This window comes from Larimichthys crocea, chromosome I (genome assembly GCF_000972845.2).
Source record: "Larimichthys crocea isolate SSNF chromosome I, L_crocea_2.0, whole genome shotgun sequence".
NCBI lineage: Eukaryota > Metazoa > Chordata > Actinopteri > Sciaenidae > Larimichthys > Larimichthys crocea.
In genome coordinates, this window is record NC_040011.1 from 10,927,256 (window position 1) to 10,953,754 (window position 26,499).

The following is a 26,499-nucleotide window of genomic DNA, read 5'->3' on the forward strand; positions in this document are numbered from 1 at the left end:
ATTTTTTTTAGAGGAACTGAAGTGGATGTTGCAGCACGAGGCCCAGGGTCTCCTCATCTCATGCACAACCACACAAACAGGTATTACAGCTTGCTGTTAGATTTGTGCAACACTCTTCTCTCTCCATTGTGTGTGTGTTGTGTGTGTGTGTTGTGTGTGTGTGTGGGTGTGTGTGTGTGTGTGTTGTGTGTGTGTGTGTACTATGTAAGTAGTGGCTTGCATGCTGCAGTATCCACACCTCTCCTCTATTTCTTCAGACATAATTACTTCGTTTTTTTCAACTAGGATGCAAATCTGGTTAAGTAGTTGTACTTCTCGTGTGTGTGTGTGTGTGTGTGTGTGTGTGTGTGTGTGTGTGTGTGTGTGTTCCTACACTATTTCCAAGAAACTCTTCTGATGACATCTTACTGACACAACCAGCTGTGCCTCCTCACTGTTGAACAGAATGTGCAAATACAAATCATCTGAAGTTTCTTTATGATGTTTGAGGAGGAAGAGACACTGAAGCTTCATGCTGCAACATTCACTTCAACAGAGTTATATAGGACACACACTCACACCACACCACACACACACTCTCATCTTGAAGTATGAGCTACACTGGGCCACTTTTCACTTCAGTATATTTTCTAAGTCAACTTCTCTAAACCATCCAGGTCTGTTCTTACCAAGGTGTGCTGATTGACTCACTCATCGATCAGACATTTGTCATTAACAGACGCCTACACTGCTATAATAAGGGCGGGTGTTGAGCCGTGTGCAGAACTGGAGAGATGCCGCCTTAAAAAAAAGCTGCAGAGAAGAAGAGTGCTGCACAAATCTAAAAGCAGCTCTCGACTGGGTGAAGAAAGAGCAGCATGTAAACAAGTTTCATACCTGACAAATCATCTTAATTCAAACACGTCATGATCTGAATCTGATTCTATGATAGTGATGAAGTTTTTTTACATTCCTCAAATATAAAACTAATGTAAGTTTCTCTGACCTCAGAGAAGAGCAGAGCCACATGGTCTGATGGACGATAAGAGCTGACATACAAACGGATGCTGTGGGTTTCATTTCTGCAGAACTGTGGCTGTTAAAGCTGCCTGATAGTTTCTGTAGTCAGAGTCTTTCTCAACACTGACATGTTATCAGCTCATTAAGTTGTTAATGAGAACACGTTCTGATGACCTGTTATCAGCATTTATGAGCACCTGACAAACATGAACTCAGGTGTGACTTCTTAGGAAGCAAAGCTCACACAGGGTCAGACATCAGAGAAACAGTTCATCTGATCTGAGTCCACTATATTCTGTTGATCAGAGCATCAGAGAGTCACAGCTCATCAAGAGTTTCTCGGAAACAGAGGAGCGTCTGCAGGATGGACACCGTGCACGCGCACGCACACCTGCAGCAGCGATGACGTCACATCATCATGTCGCACTATAAAGCAGCTCGAGGTGTGGCAGCTCCTGACTGAATCGATCATCGGGCTGTAACGCAGAAGATGCTGTTAATCGATGAATCAGTATTGGATGTGTGCTAATATTAGGATGCATCACACTGTGCTGATGATCTTAATGTGACAGCTGCAGGTGTTATCTACCTGTCCAACCTGTTTCCAGAGCCCTGCACACATTTGAAATCAATCAAAGTACAGTTGAGTTCAGAGAGATGATGAGTTTACTGACCGGCTGGATCAGCGGACGTTGTTCCAGAGCAGCTCAGGAGACAGAGACACACGAGAGGAAGAAGCTCCATGTGTGAACAAGTCCTCTGAGGATGAACCCATCAGCACACTTCTTAGAGGGAGGAGGACACAGCGGACCCATCCCGACACACACACCGCTCTGTCACACACTGTTCCATTCACACACTTTATACAAGGTGCAACCACAGCATCACTTCCGGTGCTGAGCCTCTCAAAGTAAAGGCATCATCTGCACACACACTAACTGTGACTCATCAACTCTGCAGAAAAACATCCTCAGATGACTGACTGACTTCATCTTTACACTGACATTAAAGCTGTGTATATATATACATATCATCTAATGTACCTCTATTCAAAAAAAACTATTTATAAAACATTTGATTATTATTAATATCTTAAAGCTAAACAACAACAACATGGAAACAAAGAAAGTTTAAAGCAACATTACAGATTTTTTAGTCACGTGTTGCCTCCAGTTTCAGAGTGTGTGTGCTAAATATGTTCAGCTGTACACATGTGTTTGTTTCTGATTACATTACTTCTGATTACAAACTGTTCGTCAGCACAGATCAGTATTAGGTGATGTGATGTGATGTCAGCCTCCTCCTGATACACTTGTATCACAGACACACACCTTTGGGAGCAGTTACACCTGCAGGTGTTTTTCCAGTCCTTTCCCTCCCTGGGGTTTCTGTCTGAGCGGTGCCTGTATCTGCTGTCATCATAACTGCAGATGTGGATGGTGGAATAATTAGGACTTTATTCAAAGAAACAAGTGAGTTTGAGAAACATCTTCTGATCCAAAAAACCTCTGATTCCTAATCCCTTTTTACCCACAGACAAAGAAACTAACGCTCTGTGAATGCCCCGTTATGGAACCAGCATCTGTTGTTGTCTTTCATAGCTGACTTTGCCACATCTGTCTTTATCAAATAAGGACACAAGACCTTCCACTCAGAGAGAGAACAACAGGTCAGCAAGACCCATCAGGACCTGACGAGGATCAGCCATAATTTGTAGGCTGCAGTGAGTTTATGTCAGTCCAGATGTTTTCTGCCTGTTGAATGATTTAACTGTTGTCTTTTGTTCAGCTGCTTGACAAAACTGCAATTCAAAGCGTATATGCCGTTCATCTTTTCACATTATTATAGAATAGAATAGAATGCCTTTTTGTCATTATACAAGTACAATGAGATTACAAGCCTCCCCATAGTGTGCACACATAAATAAACAGTAGAGACATGCACAACAAAACCACCACAACAACTACCACTATACCACTATATATATATTATATATATATATATATATATATATACCACTATAGCAAAAACTACTAAGTACAAGAATTAACATAGACTGTACAATTACTAATATGAGCTACTGTCTGTAAAAAGTTGCATAGCAGGTATGACAATAAAGTGACTGGTGGACTGACAGCATAAATAGGTGGAGGTATTAAGGCATTATAATTTATATTTGCAGATAACAGTAAAACAGATAAAGTGCAGATAGCCGTGACATAATGGTGCAAAGGTTACATGAAGATTAAAGTAATAATGATAACGACAGTATGCGGAGCATACTGCGTATTACCATTATTATAGAGACTTTTTCAGGCTGCACAAAGACACATAAACACCATTCCCACAGCAGAACAAACACCCTTTCACACAGATGTAGCATGGGAGCCAAGTTTTGTTTGACAAGTGAGCTTTCACACTGTAACTCATTTCAGTGTCATGTCAGATCATTTGCTGCTTCCTCTTCTACTCACTCCACACAGATCGTGTTTCTGGATCAAACTAGTTTTGTCAGTTGGCAGAAATCTTTGTTCAACAGTCACATGTATGCACATTTAACCTGTCCAGGTGTGAGCTCACAAACAGCTGAAGGGAATTCAAACAGACAGCAGAACGACAGTGTGATGTGTAAACAGATACCATCACATTACTTAAGATATTAAGTAATATCTTAAGAAATGAGGCAATAATAACGACTAATGCGTTCTGTATGTATGCATAGATTGTTTTTTTGATGAGAGATCTTCTGAACCTGAACCTGAAGTCAGCAGTGACCGGACCAAGAGCCTGGTGTGGCCCGCCGTGGCATCTTTGGACCCGTCACCATCCCAGATAAGATCACACGTAAACCTGCTCGGGTAGTGAAGAGAACATACACACTTTAACATACACACACACACATCACAAACTTTCATGGACTCAAGGAAGCAGCTTTATTTTCTTTAAATTCTGCTGAGGGACGGTTTTGAAATTTTTATTTTTGGGCCATTATCGAGCGCTGTGCACTCAAGGAGTGTAAATGATTGTTTATGATTTGTATATATATTATTATACATATTAACTGACCTGTTTTGTGTTCTTTGTTCTCTGCTGACCTTTTATTACTTGAGGCTCCGTAGTCGTACCTAGAGTTCTGATATTGCCCAGTTTTAAGTCGTAATTAACTAAATTAGTTATCGGTTCCACTTACCTGGAGACACCGGTTACATAACATTCAGCGTGAGCCACTTTACTAATCACACTGAATCCTCTTAAAGTGAGCTGAGTGACTGAGGACTGTGTGTCTGTGTGACATGCACGTTGATGTTTGTTTCCCACAGTGAGGGTAGTTAAGTTCCTAATAGTCCATTCAGAGTTCAGAATATGCCATTGCTTGTATAATGGGTGTTATTAATGCCTTCCTCAGGGTTTGTTTCTGTCCACCGTCATGTGACACGACACCAAAGAACTGCTGAAAGCTGAACTTTGTGCTGCTGCCTCACCAGCGATGGAAATTTACTGGTTTACACTGAATCCTCTTAAGTGAGCTGAGTGACATGGAGGACTGTGTGTATTGCACGTTGACGTTTCTTAAAACTTTCCATCCACAGCGAGGGTCGTGTTACCAGAGGAGTGGTGGTGCGTAAGGTGTGAGCGGCAGGTAAGTTTTGAAAACACCTGTACAGGTGTAGGTTAGAGTGTGCGTGTTCCCAGGGGACGGCGTCTCCCGACCACGGTCTGGCAGCCGAACAGACAAAGGTTCACTTTATTGAACTTGAAATGTTCGAGCTGACGGACGTTCAGTTCAGGGTCTCTGCCGGACAACATGCAGCTCTCGGCTCTGTTCTTGTGTCTCTGTCTGCTGCCTCAAACACTTGGAGAAGGTAAGAAAAAATACTATAAATAATAATAATAATTATCGGTTTTTTTAAACATGTTTTTTGCTTTTAATAATCTTGAAGAATTTGAAGTTAGAGTTACTAAATGGAATATTACTGTCCGTCTTAGTATGTGCTGCTGTGCTTTTATCAAGGTCTCAGGTGTAGGTTGGAAGTAACAGACCTTTTTCACAGCAGCCACTTTGGCATGAGTAGTAGGGTGAACTCAGGTGTTATCAATGATACTAATTAAGTTTGGTTAATTCAGGTGTGTGTGTGTTGCTGTCCGTGGTGCATGTTGGCACAGTGGAAGTCACTGCTGCACTAAATGGAACTGAGCCTTACACCTGAGCTGGTCCTACTGTGTCATGTCAAACAGCTGCTGGGAAAAAGTTCACTTGTAGCTGTGGGGCTGAAGATGTGGCTCTGGTCGTGTGCGGTGTGGTCCAATATGTGCTTGCTTTTATACCCACAGGGAAACCCAAACAAACATTCTGTCCTTTTAAGGAATTGTTGTCTTTCATGATTTACTTTGCCACATCTGTTGAACCTCTCAGAGAGAGATGGCAAAAAGTTCGGCAGAACCTTCTGCCCAAGAGAGGTTCAGTCTTCACTCAGAGAGAGGTCATTGCCTTCTGCTGATGTTATAGACATGTGGTTCATTAGAAGATACTTGCCTAGTCATGGGATGTTATCTTGACCATTCCTAGGTCAGAGGTTATTAGTCTGCTGCTAGATGTTTAGATGAAACAAAGACTTCTTTAGATGCATTGATAAGGAGTCAGGTCAAAGGTTAAGCATTCAGGTGGTCTTTCCTGGGAAATGAATTTCTTTTGTCTATCTGTTCCTTTGACTTAAGTGACTTCATTGTATGTTTTGCCGTGAGCAATTTTAATTGTATGTCATGGGGGGCACAAACTACCTATATAAGGGCTTGTCCTACATAGGTCGGGAGAGTCTCTCATCATTCGGCCAGGAGCTCTCCAAGTAACGTTTTACTTGCTACGATGCTGAACTTGTTGTAATAAACTTGTCATGCAACTAAGACGGTGTCGGCAGACTTTCTCTTCAAACATCTTCAACTGCATCATCACTGAATATACTACACACACATGCACATTCAACTTTAACCTTAGGAGAGACCAATGAAATACTACAAAATGCTTATAAGGAAATATACCACACACGAAAAGTTAGCTGATCTATCACAAGTTGAAGTGTCTGTCTTCACTGATACATGTTTTTATCTTTCAGAGAGAGTGGTCGTGGAAGAAGGCAGTGATGTGATTTTACCCTGTTCCCTCAATGGCAACATTGAGTCTGAGCTGTTTGAATGGAAGAAAGGACGGATGGAGGTGTTCTCATATGATGCAGGGATTCATCACAACAACAACCACACAGGTCAAGACGGATGGTTCATAGGTCGCGTCTCACATTTTCAAGAAGAACTGAGACACGGCAACGCCTCCGTAAAGATCAACAGGATAAGGAAAGTTGACAGCGGAGACTACACCTGTGATTTTCCACGTCTTCAGTCGATCAGAGCAGTCAGCATTACGCTCTATGTTTTGAGCGCTTTGCTCATTTACCCAGGTGATTGGTTTATGAGTCCCGCAATAAAAAACACATTACAGCCTACATACATTCAAACTGTTTCAGAGTCAGATTGTCATTCTGGAGGCTGCAGTTTGTAGCACTTTCATTGTGTGTTGAGATACTGAAAGTTGTTACTAATATTTAGTCTACACTCAGTGAAATCTTTTATAACCTTCTCTTTGATACCAAGACACAATTTCAACAAATTTCTCATCTGTTGTTCACAGATCCAGAACCAGAAATGTTTGCCTTTGCACAGGAAACGTGTATGGCTAAAGGCGTTAGAGATTTTTCAGTAACACAGGAGGACAGCGATGGAAAACCACTTCCTGTTGATGAGCATCAAACCTTAGATGGATATCGTGTAAACATCACAATCAACACGACTGTGTACGGCCACTTCCACTGTGTGATCATGCAGAAGCTCATCGACCCTGTGATTTCTGCTCAGATCTATGTGCATAGCCATGGTGAGTGATATTTCAAGTAGTAGTAATAATGACAATTGTATTTGCAGTGACAGGCATCAAGCAGGTCCACAGCAGCAGGCTCAACTTAAGAGTTTAATTTGGCTTGATTGATAAATGTAATTGGGTGTCATCTGCATAACAATGAAAGTTAATGGAGTGATTCCTAATCATTTTCCATAAAGGAAACATATAGAAGTGGTCCAAGCACAGAACCTTGTGGAACTCTGTGACTGACTCAAGACAAGTACAGTGAGGGGTCCTATATCTGTGTGACAATGGGAATGTGTATAAAAGAAAGTTGATTATTGAGAGTTGTGGAGAACGGGTTGAAAGTCGGAGTATATTGGTTGTTTGATTTGGATTGTGATTATTGGTAAAGTATAAATATAATACAGGCACTGAAGAACCGTCAGGCTACATTCATGATTTTATTGAAATGATAAAAGTCACAGTCGTGAGAGTTTGCAGCCCCTCAGCGAGTCAGTCAACTTAACACCGTATAACGTGAGGTGCGAGCAACAGAGCGATTATGTCAGCTGCCGACGAAAAAGGAAGTGTCAATATTATATTGCATTTATAATTAGACCTGTGTTGAAAAAATCGTTTTTCCGATTCTGAATCGATTTGCAGTGAACTTTAACCCCACTAGTCGCGTCATTGAATTGAAACAGGCATGCACCGTGTTTAAACTACACTACGGCTACATTTGGGTTACATTTGCAAAGATATGCGCCCGTATTACATTGTTAAACACGGGGGCTTCAGGCGAATGAAAAAATGGTTTTAATAACACAAACGCGAATCGAGATCGGATTGGATTATGATAATCGATTCTCAGTCTTGAGAATCGGAATCGTATCGATTCTTGGAATTTGAATCGATACCCAGCCCTATTTATAATGCTGAAATTCTCCTTTATCATTTGTCGTTTATACTTTGTTCACAGACGACACTATTGCCTGGATAGACAGTCCAACGAATATATCGGCACGTCTGCAGTGTGAAACTAATGGCCCTGCACAACTTGAAGTAAAGTGGCAGGACAGTGCTGGAAACATCCTTCCTGCTGAGGAGCACCGGGTCTCAGAACGACCAGGCCGTGAATACATTACTCTCAACACGACTGTGAACAACACCGGCCACTTCCTCTGTGTAGTCAAGGAAAACAACAGCAACTACGTGAATTTTGCTGACATCGGCATGTATATTGATGGTTGGTAGCGTATTTTTATTTTCCAAACATTTCAGTGTGTTCAGATTGAACACAAAGTGAATGAGCATGTATCAGTACACGTGCTGCAGTGTTCTGGATCAACTGCAAAGTCCTGACAGACTTTTTGGGGCAGCCTGATAACTCAGAGTTGCAGTAATCCAATCTAGAAGCAACAAATGCATGGACTAGCTTTCTGCATGTTTTGAGACAGGATGTGCCTGAGCTGTTACAAAGGTGCTTTATGTGGATGTTAAAGGACATATCCTCACACATTTCTAATGCTCTAATTGTCCTTCATCATCTGTTGTTTATACTTTATTCACAGGGGCAGCTCCAACGCCGCGTGTCAGGATACTTGAACAAGGAGTTGTCTGGACATGGCTGCAGTGTGAAGCTCATGGCGTTCCAGATCTTGAAGTTCATTGGCAGGACAGTGATGGAAACAAACTTCCTGCTGAGGAGCCACAGGTCACAAAGAGAGGAGGTCGTTTATACATCACTCTCGACATGACTGTGATCAAGCGGGGCTGCTTCTCCTGTGTAGCCACACAGAAGTACATCAACCATAGGATTTCTTCTGCCTGCCATGTTTCTTTTGGCTGTGAGTGGTTTGTGTGTGCATGTGTGTGTGCATATATAATGTTTTATCTTTCAAACATTTGAATGTGTTCAGACTAACTGACAGTGAATGAGCTCGGGGCGGTGCAGATTAGAATAAAGTACAGAGAGAAGAAGGTGAGTGTGGTCTGGCAATATATAAAATACTGCCTGGCAACCAGTTAATACTAACCAGTTATTCTGATTCAGTAAATATTTTACAAAAGCCCAGGAAGATATTTAGAAATTAGTCACAACTTGACCCTTTAATGACAGTTAATCAGTTCATGTCACACTTTAGTGCTGCAGGGGAAAAGAAGAAAACGGTGTAACGACAAATTAACGTAAAATGGCAAAAGAATTTCTAATATTTTATGCATGATTTTACAAACATCCAGCACAGGATCAAAATAACGAGTAACCATCAATGTGTGATAAATGCTGTGGAGTCAAAAGTACAAGTTCCTCTAAACTGTTGAGCTGCATGTGTAATATTTTCCTTTAACAAAGCTCATGAATACGAGCTGTAACAACAAGCATCATAAAATAAAGGTGTGATGACAGAACGTGATCCAGAGTCCGTCACAGCCTCGACTCAGCGTGTACAGGACCTGGGCTGCACATTTGCAGATCTCAGGCACAGCAGGAGTTTAGCACAAGTCACATGTAAAGAGCCTGAAGTGGAGGTGGAGGACGGGGATTCAAACCTTCTTCCTGCTGATGAGCAGCACGTCTCAGAAACAGGACGATGCTACAACATCACCCTCCTCACTACTGCGACCAAAAGCACAAGCAAAGCTCTCAGCTGTGCAGCCGAGCAGGAGGAAAGTGTCTGTAAGATCAGAGCTAACATCACTGTTCCTGCTGAGATTCATCCCAGTGGTGTTTTTATCTGCTAACAAGTTCAGATTTCAGGAGCAGGAACACCTTTAGTTCTTCTTTGTGTCAGCTCTGATGTTCAGTCTGCTCTGTATGATCTGCACTTACATTCTGAGTGTCACATTCACTTTTCTCTTCTGTTTCAGGGAAAACTATATTATTTGTTATACTATTTCCTCCAGTCCTTCTTGTTAACATCCTTCTCGGTTACATTGTATGGAGTATGAAGATAAACTTTGGACGTAAGTTTAAATCATGTCTTGTATGAATTTATACACTCTGCACTGTGTAAATATAAACTCTGCAGCCTTACAGGAGATGTTTGTGAAGCTTGATCAGTTATTGTTTAGAGCAGGGGTCTCCAAACTACGGCCCGCGGGCCACATCCGGCCCACCTAAACAATTGGAGCGGCTCACTTAACGATCCCAAACAATCCCTCTAAACATGGCCTGTTTCTCAAAATTGCATTTTCCTGTTATAAAATATCCACACTTAATGACTAAGCTTGGCATTCTAATTAAAATCTACCTTATTTACGAACTGTTTACAGTACTAGCTAATTTTCATCCCCTCACACAATGGTGTATTCCGACATCGGCTTGGAAAGGCTCGGGGGGCGAAGGTGGCTCACGGCTCCGGCCGCGAGCTTTACAGCGCCCTCCTGCCTGGACCTCGCCACTTCCCGGGGCCGTGGACTTAGTGCTCGCTGCGCCCTCTCCGCAACTGTCGAATCACAACTTATCGCAACTTTCACTTCCTCCCACAACAAAAATGTAAAAAGCAACTTTCACCGCAATTTTTTTGAAAACCTCATGCAACATCAGGGATTTTAGGCCGCAACTATTTCAAGAAAGGCCACGAAATCCTGGTGGGACTGATATCAGTTCCGGTTATAGACTGACCCCGGTCCCCCATCACAGAAAGACAAGTTGATGTGGCCCGCACTGAAAAAAAGTTTGGGGACCCCTGGTTTAGAGATACAGAGTTGATTCTGCCAAATCCACATTTCAATATGAGACGACTCAGCAACATTACACTCTGCAGCCTACAGAGTCAAGATTCAACAAGTTTCACAAATCTAATTTCTATTTCAGGTATTTTGTGTCAAATTGACGGTGTCAGAAAGACTCTTCCTCTCCCTCTGTTGGCTTTCTTCTTTCTTCACTGACCCACTTGAACCTGTCATGTGGGTGTTATAGGAAAGTTCATGTTATATGTCATTTCCTTTTTTATTTAGACCATTGTCCGAAGCCAAGCAAGTCTAATGATAAGTCACTCAAGATGTCTGTCTGTCTAATTTTATGTTAGTTTTAGTGTTTTTTCACTTTCAAACTCTGCATTATTTCTATGTTTCATTATCTCCAAAAGTAACAAACTTCCTTATTTCTATGTTTCATTATCTCCAAAAGTAACAAACTTCCTCTGGTTCAATCTTCAACAACAATCATAGAAAAGTTGACTCTATTTAATATATACTTTTTTTTTTTTTTTTTTGCAGATGGTTCATCGGATTGGAGTGGTGGTGAATGGGGTGATGGACTAGGTGGTTATTGGGATTGGGGAGGAGGTCTTGATTGGGATTTTGGAGGTGGTGGTGATTGTGGAGATGGAGGAGGTGGTGACTGTGATTGTGGTGGTGAGTAACCTGAAACAGTTCAACAACATTACAGTCTACAGCCTCCTGAATGACCAACGACTGACAGAGCCTCAACAAAGATTCAGAGAGTTTGACAAACATGGTTTTTATATCAGAGCTTCAAAGCTGCATTTGATTTGTATGTGTTTGAGTTTGTAACTGATTCATTAATATGTATTCTCCATCTATTTATTTTCATGTGTACAGGAATGTTTCTGTTGATTATTTCTGAGGTGTGTTGGACTTTGAGCTGGTCTTGAAGACTTGATTGTAAAGATGCTTCAGGCTCTTCCCGTTTGTAAATGTAAACGCTGCACTTTGACCCTGCTTGTATGAATTCACGGTGTCACATTGAATTCAACGGACTGAAATAAAATCCAGGGAATCAATGAAAACAAGTCATCTCATGTTTGTCTTCTGATTAATACGTTGTTTTGACTTAAAACTCTTCGATGTTTTGACACAAATAGATTTTCAGCTGCTGGATATTTGTTTAATGATTCCATCATTGATCTTAAAATGCTTCATGTTTTCATATTCATCCATATCATTTGATCATGCATAAAGTAGTCCCATCCACTGCGAGAAAAGGAAGATGGTGAGAAGAATTGTGGATCTGGGAGGGTTGGATGAGGCGAAAGAAACGAACGTGAGTAGACATTACATTAAAATTATGATTCACTAGTTTAACAGTTAAGCAGTGATACGCGCTCTTGGCTGATTAGGACAAACAAACAAAGGTCAGCACAATAAATGATTCTGACAGCGGAATGGGAATGTAGCCACACGCCTCCTCACTCCATGTTATGACAGTAGAGTTAGCTGTCCACAGAGTCAGTTATTCGTGTTAAATACTGAATACTTTATGATTTATTGTCTTGTACAAGTGCTCGAGAGCTTCACTGTCGGTTTATTCGGACATGCTGAAGGTCCATCATTGCATGTTTTTAGCAGTTTAGCATCGTCCTCCGTTCATATCCAGGTGTTTCTTCTGGAGCTGGTCTGTCTTCAGGTGAGTTGGATGACAGAAAGCCTCCCTTTCTTACTCTGACATCATGTTATGACTGTTTCTCATAATTCACGAGAAACTGTTTAGATATAAAATAATGCCAGGTCCACGAAGCAGTCCGTGAGTTTATCTAATCTAATCTATTCATGGGTATGCCAGTGGTACAGTAGGCGGCCCATCCAGGGGCGCCACAAACAGACAAAAATAAAATGTAACGTTTACTATTCTTACACTAAAACTAGTTGGTACTAGTATTTATCACATTAATTTAACTGCCTATTTAATAATCATAATAACAGTAATACTCTCCTAATGTCAGTCGCTCTGCTCTCTTCAGATTGAGATATCTGAATCCCATCCCTGCAAATCTTGGGCCATCAACGGTGACCTCCTCTTCATCTCATCCCTCTTCATCAAGCCATCCTCCTGTCGCCCTGGTAACGCCTGTGCCACAAAATGTCTGCTTTGTCTATATATATATTGAACGCCTGTGCCACAAAATGTCTGCTTTGTCTATATATATATTGTATTTATAAGTTATTTTATGTCACTTGTCTTCAGTTTTTATTTAGTGGGTAGGTAGACAATATTAATTTATTATTTGAATTCTGACATTGATGATGAAGTTACATTTTTCACTGGGTTGTCCATCTTTATATTTCCTGCATTTAAACTACATGCTAAGAGTGCACGGGGAATATGTAGGAAGTATCTCAGATGAGCGTTTTGTAGTCCATCTTCTGAACTTTGTAGTTTTACCACAGGTCACATCAATAACATTCGCCGTCGCATAATGACGGAGTCTAATTGGAAGTGCGGTCGGATTCTCTGAACACCGCGGTCGTCTTTTCCTAACTCCATGACCTCTCCTTCACATCTTTCCTTGACCTCGTGATGTTTTCTATCGAGGTCAAGGAAAAATGGTTAGGAAAGGACTTAGGAGCTAATTTTTTTAACTTCTGGACCGTACCCTGGGTGTGCACCTCACTGAGGGCCTCTCCTGGAGGAGCAACACCGCATCACTGGCCAGGAAAGCTCAGCAGCGCCTCTACTTCCTCCGCAGACTGAGAGGAGCCAGAGCACAAGTGTCCACCATGTGCATCTTCTACTGTAGAACCACCGAGAGCATCCTGACCAGCTGCATCACTGTGTGGTACAGAGGCTGCACTGCATCCTGCTGGAGGACCCTGCAGCACATCATGAGAGCAGCTGAGCAGCTGAGAGGATCATCGGTGACCCCCTTCCCTCCCTCCAGGACATCTACAACACAAGCCTGGTCTGCAAAGCTCTCAGCATTGTGGGTGACTCCACCAATCCCACCCACTGTTCCTTCAGCCTCCTGCTCTGCTCTGCCCTGAGGAGAATGAGGAGCCTCCGGGCGAGATCCAGCAGACTGAGATCATTTTATCCACCAGGCCGTCAGGACGCTGAACTCAGATGAAATCACTGAAACATACTAAAACACATAAACCTTCATATCATACACAATATAGCTAACTGAAATATATCTTCTGTGAGCGCCTCCACATGCAGAATAAACGTTACAATGGGCTGCAGGTTTCTCTCGTCACACAATGCCACAAGCTTTGATCATGTGAGCGGTTACTCTCTGTATTAATAACCGTACGAATGAGGCTCTAAATATCTAACATAACATTTTAAAGCAGTACATTTTAATGTTTAATATTACCCTTTGAACAAACGTATGCATTACATTTTTTAATGTCTTTATCAACTATGAATTGTACACCATGAAATAATGTAAACAATCCTATGAAAGCTGTCTCTAGGACAGTTACACTGCTATATTTGCCATATTTACACTGTTTATATCTTTTTAGATTTGCCATATTTTTCTTAAAAATCTTTCAAGCTGTGGAGCGGAAGCTGAGATCAAGAACATGCTTCAGTGTGAGAGATATAGAGAGAGGAGGACACGGAGTCCTTTGTTAGACCTGAAGGTGGCAGCGAACAACAACTGTGACGGTTTTCAGGGGGTCACTATTTTATTTCAATTTTTAGTTGTTTGTTTTTTGGGGTGCCAGCATAGGGTGCATAAATCCAAATAATTCATACAACAGAAAAACAACAAACAATGTCCACTTCTTCAGTTCAATACAAAAACAACAAAAACAACAACAACACAAAACAACAACAACACAAAACAACTGTTTTTTTCTTTCACTTTATTCCCAGGTTTCCCACTAGGGGCTTCTAGGTTTCCTTATTTCAACCAACAACAAAACAAACAGTCAATCCTCCAGAGGCCCGATAAGAAAGAGAAGATACGTTTAATATTCCACATTTGTTTCAGGTCACCAGTGTTGTGGTATGCTAACCACCCCGAGTTCTGCTGACCTAGTGGACTACAGAGAGAGCACTCAGCACTTTTGTATTTTGCTGTTCACAGAAAACAGTCCAGCAGACCCACCTACTACTACTTCTCCTTTCTCAGAGACAGGCCTAGTGACTCACATCCTGTTTGCTTCAGACTGTGATGCAATAATGACCAGTCTGCACAGAGCTTATCTAACAGCAAGGAGCTGTCGCCACATCCTGTCATCATTACAAAGCACAGTTCAAAACAACACATTTTGTCTCAACAGTATTCTAAGCAAGCTTTAAGCATCAGTAGTCAAACTGCACATACTTTAAGATTCATATAAGCATTGAATGTATATTTCACCATTTCTGGGAGAATTTCAGTCCCTCTTCTGATCTCCTTTTGTGTCTTGTAGGCTTCAGTCTTCGGGTTGGTGACTTGGCACGTCACATGCAGGAGAGGAGCGCTGCTTCACCTCCTCCCTTCTGATGATCTTCTTTCTTCGGACTCCAGGGGTAGACTACCCTGGAGCCTAGGATCGCCACCAGGGGATTATTCTGCCCCTTTGTTGGTGGGATCTGTTTCTGAGTCGACTCAGTGCTCTTTTCTTGGAGATTCGTCTGAATCTCGCTCAGGGAACGCTGTGGCTCCTCGGCTGCTGTGCACTGGCTCCAGTGGAACCAGGTGTTGTGGTATATCGCAGCTGCTGTCTTCTCTTCGTACTACACACTATACAGATAAATCCTCAATCTAGATTTCGGTGGCTTACTTCAACAGGCCACTGCCTTACGTTTACACCAGAGACTGGCTTCCGGCAGTGCTGCTGCTTCAGCTCACTTTCCTTTAGCACTTGTTGTGGTGATTCAAACCACCCCGAATTCTGTAGACCTGATGTAGAGCAGAGAGATATTGAGTTTAAAGAAGACAAAGACAAGTACTCCAGTTTCACCTGTTGCAAGAGGGAGAACACAGCTTTGACAGACTCCGCAGTCCGTTCACCATCACACCCAGCTGAGTTCTGCCCGTTTACAGTTTAGGCTGGTTTTATTCATTCACACAGAGAGGGAAAGTACATTTGTTGTCACCAATCATCTTTTGTCAGCTGTTGCTATGCCTTTTTGTGCACAGGCAGAGTGCAATTAAAACTGATTTACTCTAGCATGATAGCAAAGTTTGATAACAGGTCCTGAGTCTTCTGTTCTGTTCTCATCTCACCCCTCCCTATGACTGTCTTTGAGAGCATCCTGACCTCGCTCTCGCTGGTAGCTGGGTGCCATCCCCAACCTGCACAGTATGTTCAGACCACAAGCCCTGCTTTTCTGTAACTCTTTTGCAAAGCACGTTAGTTATACTTTCATAGCAGTCCTGAGGCACAATTCTAATGATTACTGTGTTGTATATAGCTGTCAAACATCACACATCTTTTGGCGTACACATAGTATAATAAAACATGTATAAAAGTATAATTAAACATCATAACACTGCATAATCCACAGTTTGCACTCAGACACAAACTGCAACTTCTGCAAAAACACTCTGCTGGTTATACAACATTCTTAAAAGCAATAGTTCAACATAATCACACAGTTTAATATCCTTAAATGATTATTAGGCACTTCAGATAATATAATCCACAATAGTAAGATGTTCTGTGTCTGCTTTCAGTTCTAACCAACGGGAGTCTCCTATTTCTCTGCTTATCTGCTCGTCTCTCTCTGTGTGTAGGCCTTGAACCTGCAACTCCTGCAAAACACTTATACTAGTTACACAACACTCAAAAGCAATATACTCTGTGTGACCTTATACTTACCCAGATCCATTTAACACATATCTATTTTAATTCAAACATTATTATACATTTCCACACACTCATACACATTTAACATTCATGCATTACCCGTGTGTGTGTGTGTGTGTGTGTGTGTTTTCTATTAAGTCAGGGATGTGCTTGGAACTCACAGGACTTATGTTCTGGTCTTGCTGTCAGGACGTTAGACAGCTCACAGTGATTATACTCTGGTCTTGTTGCTACTTATAGCTAACTCACAGGTACCCTGATCTAGGTTTTGGCCGGTTGAGAGATATGGGACGCTATGGTCCCGAGTTCTCAACCCTTGTGTTTCAAGACTAGCCTTGAGACACGACACCAACTCCCTAGATTTATCTGTAATTTGGACTTTTCGTCCACTTACTCCACAACCTACTACTACTTCTCCTTTCTCAGAGACAGGCCTAGTGACACACATCCTGTTTGCTTCAAACTGTGATGCAATAATGACCAGTCTGCACAGAGCTTATCTAACAGCAAGGAGCTGTCGCCACATCCTGTCATCATTACAAAGCACAGTTCAAAACAACACATTCAGTCTCAACAGTATTCTAAGCAAGCTTCAAGCATCAGTAGTCAAACTGCACATACTTTGAGATTCATATAAGCCTGACATGGGAAACTAAACGTCCCAGCTGAGGCACGCAGCTGATCTGTGACGTCACTGCAAAGGGCGTTCGCGAGATCAGATGGGACGGTGTTACGTCACGTCACGTCCTCCAGGAAAGTTCATTTCAGTTCACAGCAGCAGCAGCAGCCTCAGCCCGGTCTCCATCCTCTCCTTTATTCGCCTTAAACACTGACAGCTGATCATTTGTTGAGCTTCACTGTCAGTTTGTTCCAACATTTAACTTCCAGTTTCTCAGTGACGGAGTTTAAACAACTCATTTCTCTGCGTAGTGACAAGATGGCGCTGACAGCTCTGACCCTTCTCCTCCTTCTCCTGCCTGGATCAACGCGTGGAGACGAACCCGGTAAGAAACTCATAATAATAATAATAATAATAATAATATAATAATGTACTTTATTTATACAGCCCTTTACAACAGTCCTTTCGGTGTACCAAAATGCTTTACAGCAGATAATAAATAAAAAGAACAATAAAATACAACAAAATCGAATAAGATGAAAGTGTCATCATAGTACTGGGTGTTCAAAGCCATCCTAAATATAAATATAAATATAAATAAATGGGTTTTTAGCCTGGATTTAAAAAGGCCCAGGTTAGAAACAAGACTCATCTTGACGGGGATTCCAGAGTCTGGGTGCGGTAACGGAAAAGTCTCGGTGACTCAGTGTTTATATTTCGACCTGGACACTTCCAGTAAAAGTTGATCTTTAGACCTCAGAGCTCTGCCAGGATCGCGGACAGTTAAAAGCTCCGATAAATACGAAGGGGCGAGGCCGTTAAGAGCTTCAAAAACAAAAGTTACAAGTTTGAAATCATTTCTATAAAGGACAGGAAGCCAGGGAAGGGAGTTCAGACCAGGAGAGACATGCGCACCTCTGCTGCTGTTGGTTCAAAGACGCGCAGCAGCGTGTTGCACAAGATGAAGTCGACTGAGGGAAGACTGGGAGACGCAGACATAAAGTGCACTGCAGCAGTCTAACCTTGAGCTTATTATTATTAATAATAATAATAATAATAATAATAATAATAATAATAATAATAATAATATTAATAATAATATCAAAGTAGCGTACGGCAGTGTATTTAGTGTATTTAGTGTATTTAAACGAACGAACCTGATGCAGTGTGTTGCGGAACATAAGTTTCACTTTTAGTCACCGGGGTAAAGTTGGCTCGTTGTTGGATATTGGCTTGACATTGGGTTTCATCTGTGCTTTTAATCGGAGACCACGGCAGTGTCCGCTTAATTATAAAGTGTAGTTTATAGCATAATCATCATACTTTTATATACTATAAGATTACTGTCAACTATCCTCAAGATTTCAAGTTTTACGAGAAAACAGCGACTCCACATTGTCAACCTACCGTCATTCACCGTGGTCCATGTTAGGGACCATCAGCAAATTACACGTTTCAATATGAATTTAGTCATGAAAAATATTCACTAAAAATCAATGAAATGACTTTTTATCATTCTTTTTGTTGTAGTAGGTCATACTTCTAATGCCCTAACCACTACAGGTGAGGTCATTGTGAAAAAACACTTTATATGGACATAATATGTATTTATTAAATCAAAATATTGACTAAAAATCAATAAAATTACTTTTTGCCATTCTTTTTGCTGTATTTTTAGTGAATATTTAGGGCATTAGAAGTATGACCTACTCTGTAAGTCGCTTTGGATAAAAGCGTCTGCTAAATGTAATGTAATATAATGTAATGTAATGTAATGTAATAAAATAAACAAACAGCTTCAGGTTGATGCGGTGACGTCAGCCGCTCCAATATTTTCCAGTGCGCCCTTATTGCCGACTTTACGGTAAATACAACTGGGGAAAGTCACCGCGAGCTTACTGCAGGGTGTGGACACTTCTGGTTTTCAAAATAAGACGTGTGTGTTAAATGAGTTAAACGTTTATTTATAAAATATGAAGAATGGTTAAAATTTGATTAAAAATAAAAAAAAGTGTGTCTCATAAAACAAATATGATCCTGCACTGCTTCAATGCTCGTATGTACATTATGAAATTCATTAAAAATATGAGAAGTGTTAAAATGCTATAAAAAGAGACGTGTCTCATGCAGCAGGTGTAAATCCACATTAAAAATGTTGGAGCAGGAGAAATGCCATTATGGATAAGGAGAAAGCAGCTGATAGCCAGACATCCAGATTAATACAGCAGGGGAGGGAAACAACGTTCATGTGGGAACGAAGAAGCAGATCAAACTACAAAGCAGGAAGCAAAGAAAGAGGAGGTGGGAATGAAAGTAAAATGATCAAAAGCAGAAGGAAAAAGTTTAATAAGGAAGGAAATAATCAATCAATGGAAAGAAAACTGGAAGAACCAGGAGAAGGGAGGAAACTCATAATGAGATCTCTGCTTTGAACTGGGTTCATTAAAAGAATGTGTTTAAAAAGGAAGAAGTAAAGTCCAGCAGAGGGCAGCATGCAACAACAAGGAGACTGACGTGAAAGAGGAAGGAGGAGTTGATGATGATGATGATGATGATGATGGTGGTGTTGTGGTTTCACAGCAGCAGCCTCAGTCCGGTCTCCATCCTCTCCTTTATTCGCCTTAAACACTGACAGCTGATCATTTGTTGAGCTTCACTGTCAGTTTATTCCAACATTTAACTTCCAGTTTCTCAGTGACGGAGTTTAAACAACTCATTTCTCTGCGTAGTGACAAGATGGCGCTGTTATGATGATGATGATGATTATTGTTGTTGTTGTTGTGGTTGTTGCTATTTTTTTATCATCAAGTTATCAACAAATGATGATGACAAACAACAGATCTATCCCAGGGAACAAGAAATACATTTTATTTACAGGTGTTTTAAAAAGAAAATGCAACTTTTATAATATATATATATATATCCATACATACGTCTGTTTATGAGTTGTCCGTACAGCTCATGTAATCTGACGCTGCTCAACAGTCACAGTTACGTGTTAAATAATGATGATTCAAATATATTTTGTCTCTCTGGTTCAGGTGTCGTCCAAGTGGTCGTGCAAGAAGACAGCGATGCCATCTTGCCCTGTTCTCCCAGCACCAAGGAGAACCTCGAATTAAAAGCGTTCAACTGGATAAAGGAGAATGACAGTCAGAGGGACGTGTTCTTGTATCAGTCAGGCGTTACTAGCACCGGAGCCGAGAAGTTCAGAGGTCGAGTTTCATATTTTACGGATGAACTGAAGAACGGCAACGCCTCCATCATCATCATAAATGCAACAATAGAGGACAGTGGAAACTACATCTGTGTTTTTCCTCAACTTGTACCAGAGGAAAGATTCCACGTTGAGCTTGTTGTTGGTGAGTGCTCGTCCTCCTTTACCTCTCTTGGTCTTTTCTTTTCACATAACCAGCTTTAATCACTGGACATGTTCTTCTTCTGTCTGCTCTGTATGATGTTCAGTGTCTCTGCATCATGTGAGCACTGAGCCTCTGCTTCTGCTGACTGATCAACCTCTAATCGAAATAACTGAGGTGACTGAAGCTGCTGCTGCTCCTGCACGCTCTAACAAATAAATGTTGGCTGACTTTGGGTCTTCTTCTTTCTCGCTTGTCTCGATCTTTGCAGCAAAGCGGCTAATCAAATAGAGAAGAAGGGGTGTGGTAAGTGAAGTGCACCTGTCTTTGACCTGTGTTATGTTCTTTATTATCTGTCTTTCACAACCTGTTCTGAGGTTTGTATGTGTGTGTGCGCATATGTACATAAATATACAAACATACATACACACCATATCCATATAGATAGATACACACACACACTAGGGCTGTGCAATTAATCGAATTTTGATCACGATTTTGTTGTCAAACGATCTCAAAAATCATATAATCGAGTTTAAACGATTAATACATTCCATTTCACGTGGCCCCGCTGACTAACCGGAGAGCCCATACTCCCTCACACAGCTGCAGAGGGAGGAGGTGTGTCGTTTGGTGTTCAACAGTGAGTGACATTGAAAGCGAATGAGAAGAATCCGACGAGAAGCAGCAGCACATAATGTGCAAGATTTACTACAAGGCAACAGCTGCTCCTCTTGGTAACACTACAAATTTATTCAACCATCTCAAACAAAAGCACAAAGTCACTCACGATGAATTAATAAAGTAACAAAAAGACAAAGGCAGTGCCACAACCAGCAAGACGTCAGCGCAAACTCAGTCATCGATCACAGACACATTGTTTAATGCGGCTCCTTATCCGACAAGTTCACAGAGGCACAAGACATTAGGCTACGTTTACACAGAGCCGGGTATGTTGAGAAACCAATATTTCCAAAATAACATCGTGCACATGGCATCGTTTTCAAAAAAGTTTTCGTTTACATCAACCTGCATAAATACGCCATCGAGCGCCATCATAACCACGCCAAGCCTCTGGGCGGCTGCTCCATGATCATCGTCATCAGTAGTCGAGTTGTAAAATGAAACCAGGGGGGATGGTGAAATTTTTCATTTATGTAACTTATTTTCCAGCAGGGGGGTCTGGGGGTCCTCCCCCAGGAAATTTTGTATTTCTTAGATGCAATTTCCTGCATTCTAGTCAATTTTAGGGTGACTTGCTAGACATGGCAAATCCTAAATCCCATCTAGCCCCCATTTTTGCTACTCTTTGGGGGCTAGCTCTCCGAGTTTTCATCGCACAGTGATGAGACACATATCTTTGTAAGATACATTTTTATTTTTTCCCCCGCCGCGCCTCCCCTGAAGTCCTCTGGCGCCCCCCAAGGGAGGCGCGCCTCGCACTTTGAAAACCGCTGACATAAGAAGGGATGACCATTTTAGAAGAGGGATGATTTTGACTATTTTTCCCCACAGGGGGGATGCCATCCCCCCCCATCCCCCCTCAACTCGAGTACTGATCGTCATAGCAACAGGTAAACACTGGGCGCACTTTAGGCATCAGCTGCATAAAACTCGATTCATTTTCAGAGGCGAATTCAACGTTTACATGTAAAAGATACAAACGAAGGGAAATGTCTCCGTTTTTTAAAATACCCGTGTACGTGGAAACGGGGCCTAACAGCTGCCATGGGATATTTCTTAGCTAAAGATATGCAACATTAATACAGTCGAAGGTTTGAAGAAGATGCTTATTGATGCTTATTATTATATTTATTTTGTTCTATAAATACAGAGAATTTGCAGAGCAGCTGGATCCATAGTTTATTTAGTTTTATTTTGTTTTTCTATGCCTTATTTAATGTTCCATAAAGTATATTTATTTTATTGATTTAATGCTTTATACATTGCGAAACAGCTGTAAAGTCCATATTTGTAGCCAAGATTTATTTTCAATTTGAATATTTAGCATAAAGAATCAATAACAAAGTGTTTTTTGAGAGAGAGAGAAATGCTGAATAAATGCTGTGAAACTCAAAATTAATCGTTTGAATAATCGTGATATTGATTTTTTCCATAATCGAGCAGCCCTAACACACACACACACACACACACACATGTACATATCTTATCTCTAGAAAATATTACAAAAAATGAAATGTCAGAAAACATAAATGCACTCCCAGCTTTTATTTACTTCCAAGTCATGGACTTGATGAGCAGCCTACATGCAGCCAGTCCACCACATTTGTTTCCTTTGAGGCTGTAGCACTGAAACTTCCAACAGTAACATTTTGACTGATCACTTGAAGCTGATGCAGCCTCTTGTGTCTGGGTGACAGACTTGTAGCTACCAACTTAACTTGAGTCAGGTGACCTGTGCCATTATTACATCTGTACAGCTGTAGCTGTCCTTAACTAGCTTTTATATTTGTTATGTTAACAGGAGCTTCTCCAAAGCCATACTTCAACCAGGTTAATTTCAGAGGGAACAGGCTCCACCTGCAGTGTGTTGTTCGAGGTGCTTTTCCAAAACCTGAAGTAGAGTTCCAGGACAGTGCTGGAAACGTCCTTCCTGCTGAGGAGCCTAAGGTCTTAGAAAGCGGACAACGTTACACCGTGACCCTCAGCACCACTTTGACCAAGACCGACCGCTTCCGCTGTGTCTCCAAGCAGAAGGAAATCCACCATGAGACTTTTGCTGAGATCAACGTGGGTGTCGGTGGTGAGACTTCTTTCTTTATTACACACTTTTACTTGTTTAGTGTCTGTCTGTGGTCAGTGTGCTGTAGTCAGAATAACACACTCAGAGTTGACTTTACATGGACTTTAACAAAAAACTAATTCAGTTTTAAACTTTATTTTTCTTGAGTTGGACAGTCACATATTATAAAAACAGGTAAATGAACACTGGGGGGGGGGCACGGTACACAAAAGTCACGGTTCGGTACATTTTTGGTACAGTGCAGGAAAAAAAACATAACATAACCAAAAAGGCTCCTCAAAGTTTTTATTGTGCAAATCTCAAGCTGAGGTAGCTGCAAATTCCTGAAGTAAAACAATAAGAACACAAAGTTTCCATATGCTGGTATCAGTGCTAATATTGTCACCCATTTTTTTAGTTTAGTCTTGTTTCAAAGTTCATTCGTAGTCTGAGTCACTTTTAGTCTTCCACAAATCATTTTTGTTCGTCATATTTTAGTCGACTAAAAGTCTCAAAATTTTAGTCAAAACAGTCTTTCTATTTATTTCAGGAATATTTTTTTGTTTATTAATTCCAGTTCACTTGTGTTCCACAGCTAACACATTGATTAAAGGTCTTGATTGAATTGAATTGAATGAATTCATCTTTAATGCAGCTTTGCTAAGTGTCTTGTCTGTTGTTTCAATACACATTTAATATGACTCGATTTCATTTTTTAATCTACTAACAGCAGGTACACCCTATTATGACATGTTCTGTCATCTTCTACATGCAATTGTTAAATTTCAATATAAATAAATTGTTTTTTTCTGCCAGTTGCATCAACTAAAATGTTCAAATTAAGATGAGTCCATCACTGTTAGTGTTTAGCACAAATGGGGAGGCCAGACTCATTCTTGACTGTTCTGCCACATTTTAATAACGTCTGGCTGCAAACGGGTTCGGGCTCTACAAAGCTGTCAATCAAAATGGGCCGGGCTGGGCTCGGGTCGAATTCTATCTGACGTCTAAAGTCCGTTTCATGCTCTAGATTGCGCTGTCTGTCCGTACGCCGTGTTTCTCCTGCGTGCTGTTTGTTTCCAGCCACAGGTTCGAGAGCAGCCAGAGGATTCAAACGTGTGGCCGTGACGTTGCTACAGTCAAAGAAGTGCTGGCACAAACACATGACAGCAGGACTGGATGCTGCTTTGTTTCTTATATAGTCGATGAAAACAAGGAGGACGTTTTTGTTCAGTTTTTATTTCTTGTGTGACATTTTAGTCTAGTTTTTATTCGTCAACAAAAACGCACAGTGGCTCATTTTTCCTCAGTGTTTTTAGAACGTTGTGTCGTCTCGTCATCGTCTCGTCTTAGTCGAGGGAAAACGGCTCGTTGACGAACTATTTTGTCTGGTCTCGTCTGACGAAATTAACACTGATCCCACACCAATGACTTAAATGATGCAGGTGGGTCGTCTAACTCCTGTGTGCCCGAGTCACTCGCCATTCTCAGCGTTGGCCTGTTCACAACCACAGCTAACCTACAGAGGTTGTATTTGAAGGCGGAGTTCGAAGAGCTATCAGAGTTTGCATGTGCAAGGTTAAATGTGTCCTGAAAGAACTCCCTCGTGAAAAGATAGTTCCGCGTTCAGTTCAACATCAAACTTTTGTACCGTGTATTCTCCGTGAAATTGCGCGTACCGAACCGTGACCCCCGTACCGCGACGGTTCAACACGAATACATGTACCGTGCCACCCCTAATGAACACTGATAGCACTTCATTTGTGAAATATCATCAGTTTAATCATAAGCTTAGATTTGAGTACATTCAGAGTTTCTCAGGTTTTGTTTTGTGTTTCAGAAAAAAACGGCAAAGTGGACAACAGAGGAAGTCTTGTTGCAGTCTTCTTGGGAGTTTTCTCACTTGCTGCAGTTCTAGCTTAGTTCAAGTGCATCAGAATGCATAAAGGTAAGTTTATGTCATGCATCAACATCAACATAATGTGCAGACATCAACAGAATACATCATTTAATTTCTGATCTTCTCAGATCAAAGATTCATTATGTTTGTATTTACATTCATAAAAATCCACTGAGACTTTGTTTATTCATGAGGCCTCTGGTTCTCCTTCTGATTGGTTCAAATAAATACATCATCATCACTGATCATTTAGATTTCCTAAAATAAATGAATAAATAACTAATAAGAGCTTATGATTACAAAATCAAATCACAGTTTATCATTGAACCAAACAGCAGAACATGATTTCTTTCTGGCTGTCATCATCTGCTTTGTAGCTTCTTAAAGAAGAGTCAGACTGAAACTATTCAGACCAACTTTTCAGTTCATCTCCACTTTGAAAACCGACTTTTAAAGATGATACAAACATTCAGATCTTTTTGTCTGAGCCACCAAAATCATTTCTGTGTCATAGAAAAGTGACTTTATCTAATCTAAACGTTTCTTTTGTTTCTGCAGGTCCTTGTCAGCAGACACAGACTTCTGATGATTCTTCTAAAGGTTCTTCTGAAAGTGATGAACCACTTAAATCACTTGCTTGATGCTGTAGCTTCATCGTTACTTTACAATCTGCAGCCTGAATGAACATCAGGCTCAACAAAGATTCAACAGGCTTCACAAACATCAGGACTTTTGTGTGGATGAACTCTGTGTGTTAGTTTGAATGTTTTTGTTTGTTTCATTTCTATCTTTCCTCCCTATCTGTCCTCTGCTGGGCCTTTCTGTGTAGAGTTTGCATGTTCTCCCCATGTCTGCGCCTGAGTCCGGCTTCCTCACAGTCCAATGCACTTAATACTTTACTACTCTAAATACTTTAAGTAGCCTGAAGGTGTGAATGTGTGTGAATGGTTGTTTGTCTCTATGGGCGACTTTTCCAGGGTGTACTCTGCTAAAGCTTGGATAGGCTAGATTAATGAGATACCGCCAGCAACACTGACTCTTCTGCCTTGTATATTTGCACATTTGAACACACCTGAAAAGCATCAATGAACTTTAAAGGTTGAAAGATTTACTGCTGGAAGCGATCAGAGCAGCTGCACGGTAAAGTCTGAGCATCCTTAAAATACTGAAGATAACTTTAAATATGACAAATAAAAAATTTGTCTTGGATATAAAGGATGCACATTAGGGATGCAAATTATCGATTAATTCATTAATCGTTAGTTGATTGACCTTATCGATCGATTAACGATTAACTGATAAGCGGCTTTTTTCCTGAGAACATACATTTCTCACGGTGTCTTAACATAAAGCTAATTATTGCTTATATACTGTATAAAAAATGCATGTTATATTCCTCAACTAATGTTTTATTGTACAAGTTGGGATACGGTACAGATACGGCATTTAACCAAAATAAATTCTGCACAGAAAATTGAAATACATAAAAAAAATAATTGT

The 26,499-nt window shown here is 40.9% G+C and overlaps 2 protein-coding genes across 5 annotated transcripts in view; both read left to right on the plus strand.

The window, feature by feature from the left end:
• LOC109142822 (leucine-rich repeats and immunoglobulin-like domains protein 2) overlaps window positions 1-11,623 on the plus strand; it is a 12,781-nt gene extending 1,158 nt beyond the window's left edge. The window contains exons 1-7 of one of the 2 annotated variants that reach the window (XM_027286815.1): window positions 4,773-4,862; window positions 6,111-6,449; window positions 6,680-6,922; window positions 7,869-8,135; window positions 8,461-8,736; window positions 9,758-9,853; window positions 11,111-11,623. In XM_027286815.1, coding sequence (XP_027142616.1) covers window positions 4,805-4,862; window positions 6,111-6,449; window positions 6,680-6,922; window positions 7,869-8,135; window positions 8,461-8,736; window positions 9,758-9,853; window positions 11,111-11,256 — 1,425 coding nt within the window. In that variant the 5' untranslated portion in view covers window positions 4,773-4,804 and the 3' untranslated portion in view covers window positions 11,257-11,623. Of the gene's footprint in view, window positions 1-4,772; window positions 4,863-6,110; window positions 6,450-6,679; window positions 6,923-7,868; window positions 8,136-8,460; window positions 8,737-9,757; window positions 9,854-11,110 lie in introns of those variants that run through there. The other variant, XM_027286818.1, reaches the window with a different exon arrangement.
• A 4,882-nt stretch (window positions 11,624-16,505) lies between these two features.
• The window catches only part of LOC109142824 (butyrophilin subfamily 3 member A2), a 49,126-nt gene continuing 39,132 nt past the window's right edge, over window positions 16,506-26,499 (plus strand). The window contains exons 1-5 of one of the 3 annotated variants that reach the window (XM_027285144.1): window positions 17,108-17,382; window positions 20,039-20,359; window positions 22,842-23,120; window positions 24,940-25,047; window positions 25,558-25,916. In XM_027285144.1, the coding sequence (XP_027140945.1) occupies window positions 17,316-17,382; window positions 20,039-20,359; window positions 22,842-23,120; window positions 24,940-25,022 (750 nt within the window). In that variant the 5' untranslated portion in view covers window positions 17,108-17,315 and the 3' untranslated portion in view covers window positions 25,023-25,047; window positions 25,558-25,916. Of the gene's footprint in view, window positions 17,383-20,038; window positions 20,360-22,841; window positions 23,121-24,939; window positions 25,048-25,557; window positions 25,917-26,499 lie in introns of those variants that run through there. The other 2 variants (XM_027285147.1, XM_027285133.1) reach the window with 2 other exon arrangements.